Here is a 15,358-nt window from a genome sequence, read left to right on the forward strand (position 1 = left end):
CTATTCAGATACATTACAGTAGCCTAGCAGTTAAGAGTGTTGGGCCAGAAACCAAAAGGTCACTGGTTCGAATCCCCGAGCCGACTAGGTGAAAAAGCGGTTGATTTGCCCTTGAGCAAGGCACTTAACCCTAGTTGCTCTGGATAAGAGTGTCTACCAAATGACTAAAATGTAATACACATGTATATATTTCAGGATTGAAGGCACCAAAGGAGAGGCCAAATTCCAGATCCCCCAAACAGTAGGCACTGATAGTGCTTGGTACACAGCCACAGCCATTAACAAAGCTGGAAGAGATACCACTCGCTGCAGGGTCAACATTGAGGTGGAAACTGCTGAACCTGCACCAGAGAGGAGACTCATTATTCCCAAGGGAACATACAAGGCCAAGGAAATTGCAGCTCCAGAGTTGGAATCCCTGCATCTCCGTTATGGTCAAGAGCAGTGGGAGGAGGCTGACCTATATGACAAGGACAAGCAGCAGAAACCGCAGTTTAAGAAGAAGCTGACTTCTGTCAGGCTGAAGCATTCTGGTGTTGTCCACTTTGAATGCAGACTGACCCCTATTGGTGATCCCACTATGGTGGTTGAGTGGTTGCTTGATGGCAAACCCCTGGCAGCTGCTAACAGGTTGCGTATGGTTAATGAATTTGGCTACTGTAGTCTTGACTTTGAAGTTGCCTATGCCAGAGACAGTGGTGTCATCACCTGCAGAGCCACTAACACGTTTGGTGCCGATCAGACCTCGGCTACACTGATTGTAAAGGAGGAGAAGAGCATGGTGGAGGAAACTCAGTTACCTGAGGGCAGGAGGGGACTACACAGAATTGATGAGATGGAGCGCATGGCTCACGAAGGAGGTCCTTCTGGAGTCACTGCAGATGAGTATTCAGAGAAGACAAAGCCTGAAATTGTCCTTCTTCCTGAGAATGCAAATGTGCAGGAAGGTGAAATTGCAAGGTTCCGTTGCAGAGTAACTGGTTATCCTACACCTAAGGTCAACTGGTACCTCAATGGGCAGCTCATTCGCAAGAGCAAGAGAATGAGACTTCGCTATGATGGCATTTACTATCTTGAGATTATCGATATCAAATCATACGATGCAGGAGATGTCAAAGTGTTAGCAGAGAACCCTGAGGGCACAGCTGAGCATCTGGTGAAGCTGGAGATCACACAGAAAGAGGACTTCAGATCTATTCTTCGTCGTGCACCAGAGCCTAAGGCCCCAGAGCCTAGCACCATGGCTGAACATGGCAGAGTTTCCTTTGATGTGGTTAAGGTTGAAAAACCAACTGCCATCAAAGAAACCAAAGAGGTAGTGCAACTAAAGAAGACCGAAAGAGTCATCCATTCAAAAGCCACAGAGGAGACAGACGAGTTGAAGGGCAAATTTAAGCGCAGGACAGAGGAAGGTTATTATGAAGCCATCACTGCTGTGGAGCTCAAGTCTCGTAAGAAGGATGAGTCCTATGAGGATATGCTTAGGAAGAGGAAGGAAGAACTGCTTCACCATCAAAAAATGTTGTCTGAGGCTGAGAAGAAAAAAGAGGAGGAACGCAAGGTTCATGTTCCCTCAATTAAACCAGAGAGAGTAAAGCTCTCTCCCAGCATGGAAGCTCCAAAGATCATTGAACGCATTGCTAGTCAGACCGTGTCTCAGATGGAAGAAGTTCACTTCAGAGTCAGAGTTACCGGTAGACCAGACCCTGAGTGCCAGTGGTTCAAGAATGGAATTCTGTTGGAGAAAACAGATCGCATTTACTCATTCTGGCCTGAAGACAACGTATGTGAATTAGTGATCAAAAAGGTCACAGCAGAAGACTCTGCTAGCATCATGGTCAAAGCCATGAACATTGCTGGAGAGACTTCAAGCCATGCATTCTTATTGGTGCAAGGTAAAGTAATAATTTCAGTAATTTTTCTACATTGTTCATAGCATTAGTAGCCTATTGTCTGAGTTTGTGACACAAGATGCACAGTAGTAATGTTTCAGGGCCGGGCCTCATTAGTACCAGGTACTGTAAGCAAAAAAAATTTATAACCTGCCATTGATCATCATTTAGTGGACATTATTAAGTTATTGCAATCTGAAACCTAGATATCAAACCTAATTTCAATGTGTGTAATTGATATTCTGTATGAATCACGGCATCCCTGATACTCACATTATACCATCTTCATCCTTTTAGCAAAGACAGTCATCACCTTCACACAAGAACTAGAAGAAACCAACGTGAAAGAGAAAGAAACCATGGCGACCTTTGAGTGTGAGACCAATGAGCCTTTTGTTAAAGTCAAATGGCTGATGAACAATGCTGAGATTTTCTCTGGAGACAAATACAGGATGCACTCAGACAGAAAGGTTCATTTCCTTTCTGTACTGATTATCAGCATGAAGGACGATGCAGAATACAGTTGTGCTGTTATTGAAGATGACCACATCAGGACCACTGCCAGACTCAATGTGGAAGGTTGGCAGTTTTTCTTACCACTGGTGTACAAGTAGAACTTTAATGACTGGGTTCCCAGATACAGATTAAACCTAGTCCTAGACTAAAAGGCAGGTTCAATGGAGAAGGACTCAGCTTAATCTGTGGGAAACTTGTCCTTTTTCAACAGTAAATGCACTCTTTGTTTTCTGGAATAGATATACTAACAGTGCTCTCATTATACAGGTGCTCCACTGTCAATTGTGAAGAGGCTGGAGAACATTGAGGTGCCTGAGACCTACTCTGGGGAGTTTGAGTGTGAAGTGTCTCGAGAGGATGCTGAAGGTGTATGGCATTTTGAGAACAATGAGCTCACTCCCAGCAGCAAGCATGCCATCTCCTCCCGCCGTGGACGCCACAGTTTATCTGTGAAAGATGTAAAGAAAGAGGACCAGGGAAAATATACATTCACCACGGGTGAATTCAAGACTAGTGCCTCCCTGAAAATGAAACGTGAGTGTTGTAAGGATGAGGATTTCTATCTAGATGAAAGACAAAAAGAATATGCTTGCAGATAGTTTTTTCATGACCTATTAACATGTGTTGTTGCATGAAATCAAATCTTACTTCAATCTCTCTTCATTTAGTGCGCCCTGTGACCCTGTTGCATCCCCTCTCTGATATGACAATCTGTGAGGGTGACATAAGCCAGTTTGAGGTGCGATTCTCTCAAGAAGATGTTGAGGGCACTTGGATGAAGAATGGTGTTGCCATTGAAGCTTCGGATCGCATCCACATGGTTATTGACAAGCTCATCCATAAACTTCTCATAGAGGATACAGGCAGGCTTGATGGTGGAATGTACTCCTTTGTAGTTCCTGCTCAGGACATTTCCACCACTGCAAAGCTGACTGTTCAAAGTAAGTGATTTGATTTCATACTGTACTTTCTAATTTTGAGTATTTCCTTATCGTCTATGCCTTATTGTGTTGTCTTTTTCTGTGTGTATTACAGCGATTAGCATCTTGGCCCCACTCAAAGATATTACATCAGTTGAGGGCACCAAGGCTGTTATGGAGGCTAAAATCTCTGCTGCAGATATTAGCTCAATTAAGTGGTTCCACAATGACAAGCTTGTGATACCCAGTGAGAGAATCCAGATTGTTCCAAAGGGATCCAAGCAGCGTCTGGTGTTCAATAGGACCTTCGCCTCTGATGAAGGAACCTACAAGCTATGTGTTGGCAAAGCTGACTCTAGCTGTAAACTGATGGTCCAAAGTAAGCTTTTGCACAAGTGATTAAATGCAACATAACTTCATACAATACTTTTTGTCAGTTACAGACATTATCCAACTAAAACGTACTGAACTTTTTTTTACAGAAATTTCAATTGTGAAGCAAATGGAGGATCAAGTTTGCACAGAGACACAGCACGTCACATTTAATGTGGAGGTGTCACACCCTGGCATTGATGGTATCTGGACCTTCAAGAAACAACATCTGAAAAATGATTCCAAGTACAAGATAGTGACCAAGGGCAAGAACCACAGTATGACTGTCATTAATGCCATGAAGGATGAAGAGGGGCAATACACATTCGCTGCTGGTGAACAGATATCCAGCGCAAAGCTTACAGTGTCAGGTAAGATAACTCCTGTCAAAAAAGTGCATTACACTGTAAACATATACAAGTTATGGTGTAAAAGTTCAGTTGGATATTACAACAACCATTCACCTACCAAATGTAAAAACTTTTTAGTGCAGTTACCCAATTGGAGGAAATAAATCCAAATGTATTTGTGTTCCCAGGTGGCGCTATATCCAGACCGCTGCATGACATCATTGTGGCTGACTCTCAGACAGCTGAATTTGAGTGTGAGGTGGCCAACCCAACTGCTGAGGGCAAGTGGCTGAAGGATGGACAGCCTTGTAACTTTGGTGAAAATGTCAGGAGTGAGAAAAATGGAGCTGTCAGACGTCTTGTAATTGTCATCACCAGACCCCAGGACATCGGTGAATACACTTACCAGATTGCAAACTCCAAGACAACAGCCAACCTGAGAGTTGAGGGTAGGTGTTACCTCCTGAGTAGAAATGTTAACTTATTTTCAACTGGTGTTAGCATTAATATATGACTATTATATGATTACTATATGCCTGCTGTTATGTCATGTTTGTGTTTGATTTCATAGCTGTGAAAGTCAAGAAGACCCTGAAGAACCAAACCGTCACTGAAACACAAGAAGCAGCATTCATTCTGGAGCTCACCCATGAGAATGTGAAGGGCTCACAATGGATTAAGAATGGCGTAGAGATCCAACCTAGTGAGAAATATGAAGTCACCGTTGATGGCATGGTCCACACCTTGAAGATCAAGAACTGCACCATACACGATGAATCAGTTTATGGATTCAAACTTGGAAAACTATCTGCTAATGCCAGATTGAATGTTGAGGGTAAGTTAATATTTTTATGGCGACAAATTGCAAATGTTTGTCTACTTAAGATTTTGAAAGTTTTGACTCTCAATCTTTTTTTCAGCTATTACTATAACGAAGAAGCCTAAAGATGTGACATCACTATTGGATGCCACTGCCTCTTTTGAGCTGAGCCTGTCTCATGATGACATCCCTATCAAATGGATGTTCAATAACGTTGAGCTTAAACCAAGTGAAAACATCAAAATGCTGTCTGAGAGAAAAGCTCACAAGCTGATCATCCAGAATGTGGATGACCAAAAGGCAGGAGAGTACACTGCTATGGTCGGACATGTGCAGTGCAGTGCTCATTTATATGTTGAATGTAAGTGTTGACACGTGAACAAATAGATGACTCAACCCACACATTAAATGTATTTTCGATCTATTCATTATTGTTCGTTCTCTCCAGCTCTGCGTGTCACAAAACCCATCAAGAACATTGAAGTCCCAGAGACCCAGGTGGCCACTTTTGAATGCGAAGTGTCACATTTCAATGTCCCATCCACCTGGCTGAAGAATGGAGTGGAGATTGAAATGAGTGAAAAGTTCAGGATTGTGGTGCAGGGCAAACTTCACCAGCTCAAGATCATGAACACTGGCAGTGAAGACTCTGCAGAATATACCTTTGTCTGTGGAAATGACAGAGTCTCTGCAACTCTGAAAGTTAGCCGTAAGTTTTCAACTAACCTGTACTTGAAATCATTTTTATCACATAGGTCTTTTACACTAATGACATTGTTTTTTCCTTAGCCATTTTGATCACCTCCATGCTGGAAGACCTCAATGCACAGGAGAAAGACACCATCACATTTGAAGTGAATGTCAACTATGAGGGCATCACCTACAAGTGGCTGAAGAATGGTGTTGAGATTCGCTCCACTGACAGATGCCAGAGCCGCACCAAACAGCTAACTCACTCTCTCACCATCCGAAATGTTCATTTTGGTGATGGTGCAGAGTACAAGTTTGTTGCTGGCTCTGCTGCAACTACAGCCAGCCTATATGTTGATGGTATGTTTTCTTTTTATCCAGACCCTTTCTAAATATTAATCATGAAAGTAATTTTTCTGTTGTTCATTAATGTATTTTCTCTCTCACAGCACGCGTTATTGAATTCACCAAGCACATCAAAGATATCAAGATCACAGAGAAGAAGAGGGCCACTTTTGAATGTGAGATCTCTGAGCCTAATGCTCAGGTGACGTGGATGAAAGATGGACAGGAGCTGGAAATGTCTGAAAGGTACGTCTCATTCATTTATTTGTATATTATTCCTGTGAGATTCCTGTGAAATGCTACATTTGAACGATTCCTCTGTATCTTAAGTGTTATTTCTAAAATGCCTTGACAGATACAAAGTCTCCACTGAGAAATTCTTGCACCGTCTGATGATCCAGTCAGTCCGCCTGTCTGATGCTGCAGAGTATTCTGTGGTCGCTGGTGCAAGCATGTCAAAGGCTCATCTCACCGTGGAGGGGCGTGACATCCACATCACAGAACCCGAGGAGAAAGAATTCACGGTGAATACGGATAACATTACATTGAAGGAGGACAGTTTAAAACTGAATAGTTAATAAATTATCAGTGTTAATATGAACATTTATATTATTTCTTTTCAGGTTGTTGAGAAACAAAAAGCGTCGTTTGAGTTTGAAGTCAGTGAGGATGACGTTGAAGGTCGCTGGCTGAGGAACGGTGCTGAGATCCAGTTCAACCTTGACGATAGGCTCCACTACATTGCCATTAGAAAGGTCCATCGCATGACCATCTCTGAAACCTATAGAAGTGATGCAGGGGAGTACACCTTCATCGCCGGCAAGAACAGGGTCGTGGTGACTCTACATGTCAATAGTAAGTGTTTGCTCTCTTTTAACTCCCAATAACAAAAGTCACACTGAAATAATAATGCAATTTTCAAATATGTTTTTACAACCATTCAGATTTCAGGATGTATTTAAACAACTAAATCACAGCTAAATCACAACAACTAAAAACTTCCCAATTTTCCCTAAGCTTGGTGTTCCTTCCTTTCTTCTCATCAAATGTATTTGTTTGTTCCCATAATTTAGTCCCTGAGCCACCTCAGATAATTCGCGGCATGCAGGCTCTGTCTGTGGAGGCCGGCAAACCTGCTCGCTTCTCTGTGGAAGTGACTGGCGTCCCCCAGCCCCAGGTGTTCTGGTACAAGAACTCCCAGGCTCTCTCCCCTGGCTTCAAGTGCAAGTTCCTGCGTGAAGGAAATGAGCACACTCTGCTTCTCATCGAAGTCTTCCCAGAGGACGCAGCCTTGTACAACTGCGAGGCCAAGAATGACGTTGGGCTTGCCACCAGCTCAGCACCACTCAATGTGGAAGGTAAAGTGAAAAAACAATCACATATAAAGAACTGAAATAACCTCTTAATGAAAAATGAAAAAAAGCCAGATTTTTTACATTTCAGTTTCAGAAGTCGTTTCTCCTGACACTGGATCTCCACTGTCCAAGCCTGTGATCATAACACCAATGAACAACACCTCAGTCAATGAGGGAGAGGCTGCTAGGTTCCAGTGCAGAATCTCTGGTGAAGGTATCTATCTCGACTTCCACTAGGCCTATCTCTTACTTTGTTCTCGAAACTGTTAAATTAAAATAATATTAGTATTGCATTATTCATAAAAAAGTAGCATTAATAATCTTGTATTATTAATACTATTGACGTTAACCAAACTTTTCTCTTGATAGATCTAAAGATCTCTTGGTACGTCCACAAGAAAGAGATCCGACAGTCCGATGCCTTCAGGATGTCTCAGTTCGATGACACCTGCCAGCTGGAGATTTCCAGAGTGTACCCCGAGGATGAAGGGGAATACACCTGTGTTGCCAGAAACTCAGCAGGAATGGTCACTTGCGCAGGATATCTAGCACTTGAAGGTGAGTAAAAGTCTTATTGAACATAGTTAGTTCTGTATGTCCAATTTAAGTGTGCTTTTGTATTGTTAAAGGTTGAGAATAGATACTATTTGTCCTATAACTTATTTTTGCTCTATGCATGTACTTGTATGATTCAATTGATCTTTCTCCTTATCTTCATATTGCCCTGGGGGATAATCTGTTTTCAAATGTATTACATTTTCCTTTACTCATAGTACAGGTTCATTTTGATAGCAGTTGATTGTTGACCAAATTATACTCTTCTAATTCTCCCAGATCAAAATATGAAATCTGTAGCTAGGCAAAGTGTGTCAAGCACTGGGGGAACAATGATCAGTCATAAAATGGAAATGTATTCAGAAGGGTACCAGTCAGTGGATGTCAGTGGATCACACAGTGTACAGACCTATGAGACTGTGTCTGAGATGTCATCTTCATCAGTAAAGATGGTTGAGGTGACCACTGTTGAGAATTCTGAAATGAGCATCCCTAGAAGCCCTAAGTTGCTCTTGAAAATGAATGACGTCAAAGTCAAAAGTGGTGAGATGGCTCAGTTCAACTGCTCGTTCGACGGACAACCCTTTACTGAAATAGTGTGGGATCATAATGGAAGGAACCTCACAGACACAGAGAGGGTGAAACGTACCCAAAATGGAGGTGTGCTGTTGCTTGTCATACTCAATGTTCAGCTTGGCGACCAAGGGACATACCTCTGTACCACAAAAAATAAACATGGAGATAACAGAACTTCGGCACAACTCACAGTTGAAGGTGGATACAGTTTCTATTTAATATTTCCACTCTCTGGTCCATTTCACCTCCATTCCGCTTGATTCTTTTGTAAAACCTTTAAAACTTTTAATATTTCCTTTAGATTGTAACCGATTGGAATATAATGTAATAACATATTTATTTTGTAAGTATAGTTTTTTCCCCCCATTCAAAGCATGCCCCTAACACCATCTCCCCATCTTACTAACTCCCAGTGTTTAGATCTAAGATACCCTCTTACTGATGTCCTCTGACTGATGTTCTTAATACCTAATAAATCTCCCTTAACTTTATTCTCACCCAGCCAAAGATGTGAATCCCAAAGCCGAAACACCCATCCCTTCCGATTCTGTCAATAAAGACTCTAAGACAGACAGGGAGTCGTCTAAAAAGCCCTCTGACCAAGACAAGCAGGAGTCCTTACAGAGTCTTGGACCTCTACCACCATTCTCACAAAGAACTCAAAGGCAGATAAGCCATGAGTATTACCCTGATGTTATACCCTATGGAGAATACGAATGTGATTACATTGGTGCCACCTACCCAGAGTTCCTTGTGACACTGCCCCCAGAAATCCTTGCCAAACCTAGAGACATCGTGTCTCTCTTTTGCGTTATAAAGGGAATCCCTACTCCGTTTGTTATTTGGCTACACAATCGGTTGATTGTCGAAGAGTCCGTTTCTTACTCTCTGAAACACAAGGGGCCCTTGTGCTGCTTAAATGTTATGAACGTTGGTCCTAAGCAAGGGGGCGTTTACACTTGCAAAATTGTAAATTCAGCCGGAGACGCTGAATGCAGCACAGTGATGAAAGGTTGGCAACTGCATGCTTTGGTCCTTACCACCAATATGCACTCTTGGCCGTTATTGGCCGTTCTTGTCAATTCCACATTTCACACTGTTCCCAACTATTGGCCGTTCTTGTCAACTCCACATTTCAGACTGCTTCCAACTATTGGCCGTTCTTGTCAACTCCACATTTCACACAGCTCCCATACTGCCCTATACAACAAGAAAAATGTATTATAAAATGATAGCTCATGGACAAATGTGCTAAGAAACAGGTTGTCAAGTACACTGACTTAAATGTGAAAAGAGAGAGAGATGTGCTCAATTTACTACATGCATCCCAAGAGACGGAATTCACTGTATGATCACATCAAAACCAAAGCATGTCAGATTTTTTTCATCATTGCAAAATAGATGTTGACAATATGGATGTAACCTATGTTACCTGGTCCTAGCAGTAAGTACTATATATATATTTGATAAAAATCACTAATTTAGAAATGTTTGTCTATTGACAGTGGTTGAAAAGGAGGTGGAGAAAAAGGAAAAGGAAGTCAAAGGTAAATATATTTTCTTTATCATTAACATGTGATTGAATGTCGGATTCCTGGACTCAGATTAAGCCTATTCCTGGACTAAAAATCACTTTCAGAGTTGGAGGTGCTTTGCAGACCATGAGTAGGCTCGATCTGGAACTGGGAAACAGGCCCTTTATCTTTCTTTTTGCACAGGCCCATATCCTGCAGAATTGTTTTGAAATGTCTGGAGCAATATGATCATGTATAATGCCCTTTGTAAAACTATATGTTGGGCATGTGACTATCTTGAACGGTCATAATATTTGCCTTGAATTGTAATGCAATAGGTGAAACCTACATGGCTATTATGTGAAATTAAATTAATGCATGTTTTTTGTCTTGCTGATTTCAATTCAAGAGGTGTTATCGTTGAAATGCGTTCCTTTATTTATTGCTTTATTGTTTTTTTATCTTAATATTTATACATTATTGTAAGTGATAACATAATGTAATTATTTTACTCAGCTTTCTCTAGCTTCACTGTCTCAGCTGAAGAGGAAAAACAGGAGTCTTTCTTCACTGGTCTACAATTAGGCAAAAGCAAAACACTTGAACTCAAGCCAGAGTCCAAACTTTATTCTAGTACAATGGAGAAGAAAAAAGAAAAGCCCGTTTTTGTGACCCAACTCTCACCAGTAGCTGTCACTATTGGGGACATAGCTAGATTTACTGTCACAATATCTTGTCTTCCAAAGCCTAATGTCCAGTGGTTCCACAATGGTCGGGTTATAACAAGTTCATCAGTTTACACATTTGTTCAAGAGCGAGACGAATATACCCTCGTCATTAACAAAGTAGAGAAGGAATTTGAAGGAGAATACTCCTGTACTGCAAGCAACAGGTTTGGCCAATCAACCTGTACTACTTTCTTGAACATCCAAGTAAGTGACACAAAGAAACCAGAGAGGCAGGTTGAGAAAATGTTCAAACCCACTGGCCAACCACCTGAATTTATTAAAACTATTGAGCCTGTACAATGCTCTGAAGGTGGTCTAGCTCTCTTTAAGTATATTGTCACTGGGAATCCTCTTCCAGAGGTTCAGTGGCTTAAAGGTAGTTATCAAATTCAGCCCAGTAAGTATTGTATTGTGGTGAACAACCCAGATGGATCTGGCTTCATCAACATGAAGGGCATTCAAAAGGAGGACAGTGGCCTCTACACATGTAAGGCTTCCAACCCATCTGGGGAGGCCTCTTGTAGTGCTGAGCTAATCGTGTTCAGAGAGTCTGTCTCTATATCTCAGCACCAGGAACAACATGTGGTTGTTCAGAAACAAAAAGGTTATAAAGTATCCATGACTGAACAGGCTACAGAGTCACGCTTGTACATGGTCAACCTTCCTGGAGAAGCCAGGGCCAGAGATCAGATGGTGTACACCATAGGTACTGAGAACAGACAGGTTATTTCCAGCGAGCAAGTGGACACCCTTAGAGAGTTGGATATCTCTGCTGCTACCCTTCATAGGGAGCGAGTCACCCACCAGGCTGCAGTGCTGCAGTCACAAGAGGTAGAAGAGAGAGTGTCTGTGACTCCCACCAGACCACCTCCAGCCTCAGCTGCGCCTATTAAACAACTGCATATGGCCGCTTTTACATCTGCTGTCCAAGAGAGCCAAAAGCTCGTAGAGCAACATTCTGACCGTATCCAAAGCCCGGAAATCTTAGAGCTTGTTCCTGCAAGGGAACATCATTCAAACATAATGTCTGCCACATCAGAAGAGGTTATTCCTTTAATCACAGTGAGAACTGAGGTTTTAGGAGACAGAAAACCAGAACAGATTAAGTCATCTAAGGAACCAAAACAGGTCGTCAGTAGTCATCTAGTTGAAACCAGATTACCAATTCTGAAAGAGAAATTAGGTATAACCACTAGGCCTGAGGAAGAGAGAAGCTTCAGAGTTACAGAGGGGGTTAAGATTTTATATACCGCTACATCGACTGGGCAACTGCCACTATCAGAGTGCCATTGTGATACACTATCAACATCGGATAAACCCACTCAGTCCCTGCTAGAGAAGGAACGTCCTAACCTAGTGGTCGCACCGGTCAGTGAGACTCAACATACTTTATCCAAAGAGCAGAGATTTGAAATACACAAACCTAAACAAGAGAGTGCTTTGGTAAGTAAAGATAGGTTATTTAAATCAGCCATGAGCGCTGAAGAAAAACATCTGCTCCAGACTGAACACTCAAAAGCTGTTCCAGGTTTGGAAAGCGCTATGTCTTTGCAGTTTGAAAAAGAAGAGGAACAGCTCTTACATCTACAAATGATTAGTAAGCAAGATATATTGCAGTCTGAAGGTAGATTTACTTGCGAGAAGCAATTGCCAGAGAGTGCAGATGCAAGAAAAAGCCCTACTTTGTTGCACACAGTCACCCACAATGAATGGAAATCTGTCACTTGTGAGAAGATATCTGAGTTTTCAGCTCAGCTGGACACAATTTCAATTGAACCAAGAAAAGAGGCCAAAGCTCCTTTACATCTTCAGTCTATTCAGTCAGAAAGTGTGTTACCTAAAGAAGGTATACTTAGTCCTGAGAAGCCAGATCAGCAGACTGCAGTACAGAAACAGGAAAGAGCCCGCAAACATGCAGCAACCTCAGAGGATAAAAGGGAGTTTAGTGCAGATTATTCCAAAGATCTTGATGTGTCCGTGACAGGAGTTCAGTCAGAGCTTAGAACAGAACCCAGACCACAGAACATTCTTCAGGTCACTTCACAGCCCATGCAGCTACCCAAAGAAACACCATTTACTAGTGATGTCAAACAGCAGCGTGCATTAATCGAAAAGGAGGATCGCTGGAACATTATGCAATCAGTAACTGTGGTTGACACTCAAAGTATAGAAGAGGGGCATACCATAAGTTTGAAAGCAAATGATGCATTCAAACCTGTAGTGAAAATTGAACCAAAGATCCCGACAAAGCCTGTCTATATTGAAGAGAAGGCAATAGCAACTGAAGGTTGTGCCATTTTACATGCAGCTGAACAGGATTTTGCTGTTCAGATCCACGAAGGTCAGTCAGTGAGACAATCAATTTTATTGGAGGAGAAACACATCATTGTTGGTGAGCAATCAAGTGAAATTGGAAAATCTGCAGGATTGGTTGTCAGTGTAAAGACTCAGCCTAAAGGGCTATTATTTGTGCACGAGTCTCAGGAGAGCCAAGTTCTTCCAAAGGAACTTACCTTTGTGATCCCAATGCCAAAAGCAACAACTTTGGGCATCAGACATCAGTTGAAAACGGCGCTTCAGTCTGCTGTGGCTCGTGACCAGCCACTTATACTTGCAGATGTTGTTGAGAGATTGGAGGCTGTCGAGGTACAGGAAGTGAAGGTAGGTAGGGAAACTAAGGATGCAATGTTCACCTACCTTATCACAACACCAGGTGCCCCCATGGAAATAACAATTGCTTTTGAAGGAGAATACACTCAGACTGCTGATCTGAGGACAGAACTCCAAGCAGCTTTCCATGCTATAGTTTATAGAGAGCAACAGACCCTCATTTTGGACCAACCTGGCACAATGCAAATAGTCAAGCCTCAGAAAACAAATGTTAGCAGTGCAAAATCCAAAGAAATGCTGTCATCGGTGGTGGAAACTGTCAGAGTAACAGAGAGTGCAGCGGGTTTCGCATCCCCTGTAGCCCAGTCTGCTGCTCAGAAGACTGAAACGATGGCTTCGTTCCAAAGCATAGCTCAGGATCGCACTGTGGTGCATGAATCCAGGCAGACTACTAGGCAGGAGACCAGATCTGTGACAGTAAAAAGCCATGATGAGAGAGATGTAGGTGCTGCAGATTTAACCACAGCAGTACCCTTCGCCTCTGTCCCTGTCGAACAGTCTCATGTGTTTATACAGAGAGAAACGATGGAGGAGTTTCTGTCAGAGGCAGTTATGATTAGTAAACTTCCTGAGCAATTCACTAAAGCTTATCCCATTATTGTAACTCCCCTGGAGGATATTTGTTCAGAGAAGAATAGTATGGTTACTTTTAGTGTAACCATAATGTGTGTCACAAAAGTTAACTGGCTTTTCAATGGAAAGTTGGTCAAATCTGGCAAAGAATTTAAGTGTTCGAAAGACAATGACACATACACACTAGTAATCGGCAAGATTGTCAAGGAGAAGCACGAAGGAGAATATGTCTGTGAGGCTGAGAATGAAGCTGGCAAGGCTACAACAACATCAAGACTCACTGTTGTCTCGAGAGGTTGGATAATGGGGATATTTTCATATTTTCATAAAAATAGTAACTAACGCGACATAAACTTCCATTGGTGATTCCTAGCATGCATTCACTTTACTTTAAAATCACTATAAATTAACAGTAATATTTCCGTTGATACCACCCCCATATCCTCCTGCTTTCTTGTTCCAAGGTATCTTCTTTTTACCCATATCACTCTCTTAAAAATCCACCTCTGGTCCATTCCCCGTCATTCTCTTTGACTCCACATCACTCTCGTCTTCCCCATTGAGTCCTGAAACCCTCTTTTTGCATGCTTTCTTGGACATTTCATCTTGGTCTCATTTTCTTCATTGAAGTGTTTTGATCCAAACCTAACATCATTTCCCTCCACAGTCCCTCCTGGTCAGTCCTGTTTGCAACCTTCCATCCTAGGTTCACCATTTCACCACTTTTAACTACATCAACTAGAATCATAGCCAGTGTGTTAATTGTACTATTTTCTTCCCTTTCCCTGCACATTATAGTGCCACCGGTTTTCAGGTACAAAATCCAGCCCTTGGAGATCAATGTTGGCAGCCAGGCCAAGTTCGAATGTGAGATTGAAGATGCACCAAATGTGCAGTTCAAGTGGTTCAAGTCTGGCACTCCTATCAAAGAGAGTCCAAATTGCAGGATCATCAGTCGGCAACTGATATCTTCATTGGAGCTTCTGAGCCCAACCAAAGCTGACAGTGGTGAATATACCTGCAAGGCTACAAACCAGAATGGCAGTGACACCTGTGCCGCCAAACTCAACATAACTGGTGAGTGAACTGAACTTTTGTTTAAATTATTTCAACAGGTTGTCATACCAAAGGTTATGGTTTCAGGAATATGATGTGCTTCTTCTCTCCACAAATCTAGTTATGGTCATCTGTACTCGCTCAAAAAGTTCAAACAAATGATCTCCCTTGTGATTTGTCAGGTTATTGGATTTTGTCAGGTTTTGAAATAAATCTTCATATGTTGTTAATTATTATGTTTTATTATGTATTTTTTCCCTTTCTTATTTTCAAATTTCATAGAACTTTTCCCACCTGCCTTTATTACTAAGCCTGATCCATTGACATTGTATGTTGGGAAAAAGGCAAACATTCAGTGTGTAGTCACTGGATCTTCACCGATGACTATTGTCTGGCATAAAGACAACAATGCCATTTCTTCGGGGG

The 15,358-nt window shown here is 42.0% G+C and overlaps 1 protein-coding gene across 1 annotated transcript in view; it reads left to right on the forward strand.

Annotated features, from left to right (window-relative positions):
• Positions 1-15,358, forward strand: part of ttn.1 (titin, tandem duplicate 1) — a 171,663-nt gene that overhangs the window by 16,224 nt on the left and 140,081 nt on the right. Inside the window, exons 22-40 of the mRNA XM_071341458.1 lie at positions 196-1,895; positions 2,190-2,471; positions 2,676-2,942; positions 3,077-3,349; positions 3,444-3,707; positions 3,811-4,071; positions 4,239-4,499; positions 4,622-4,885; positions 4,971-5,231; positions 5,319-5,579; positions 5,660-5,920; positions 6,010-6,151; positions 6,261-6,429; positions 6,529-6,760; positions 6,979-7,263; positions 7,349-7,474; positions 7,630-7,818; positions 9,897-9,938; positions 14,675-14,953. Coding sequence (XP_071197559.1) covers positions 196-1,895; positions 2,190-2,471; positions 2,676-2,942; positions 3,077-3,349; positions 3,444-3,707; positions 3,811-4,071; positions 4,239-4,499; positions 4,622-4,885; positions 4,971-5,231; positions 5,319-5,579; positions 5,660-5,920; positions 6,010-6,151; positions 6,261-6,429; positions 6,529-6,760; positions 6,979-7,263; positions 7,349-7,474; positions 7,630-7,818; positions 9,897-9,938; positions 14,675-14,953 — 5,819 coding nt within the window. The remainder of the gene's footprint in view (positions 1-195; positions 1,896-2,189; positions 2,472-2,675; positions 2,943-3,076; positions 3,350-3,443; positions 3,708-3,810; positions 4,072-4,238; positions 4,500-4,621; positions 4,886-4,970; positions 5,232-5,318; positions 5,580-5,659; positions 5,921-6,009; positions 6,152-6,260; positions 6,430-6,528; positions 6,761-6,978; positions 7,264-7,348; positions 7,475-7,629; positions 7,819-9,896; positions 9,939-14,674; positions 14,954-15,358) is intronic.

The sequence above is a fragment of the Salvelinus alpinus genome, chromosome 14 (genome assembly GCF_045679555.1).
Source record: "Salvelinus alpinus chromosome 14, SLU_Salpinus.1, whole genome shotgun sequence".
Lineage (NCBI taxonomy): Eukaryota > Metazoa > Chordata > Actinopteri > Salmoniformes > Salmonidae > Salvelinus > Salvelinus alpinus.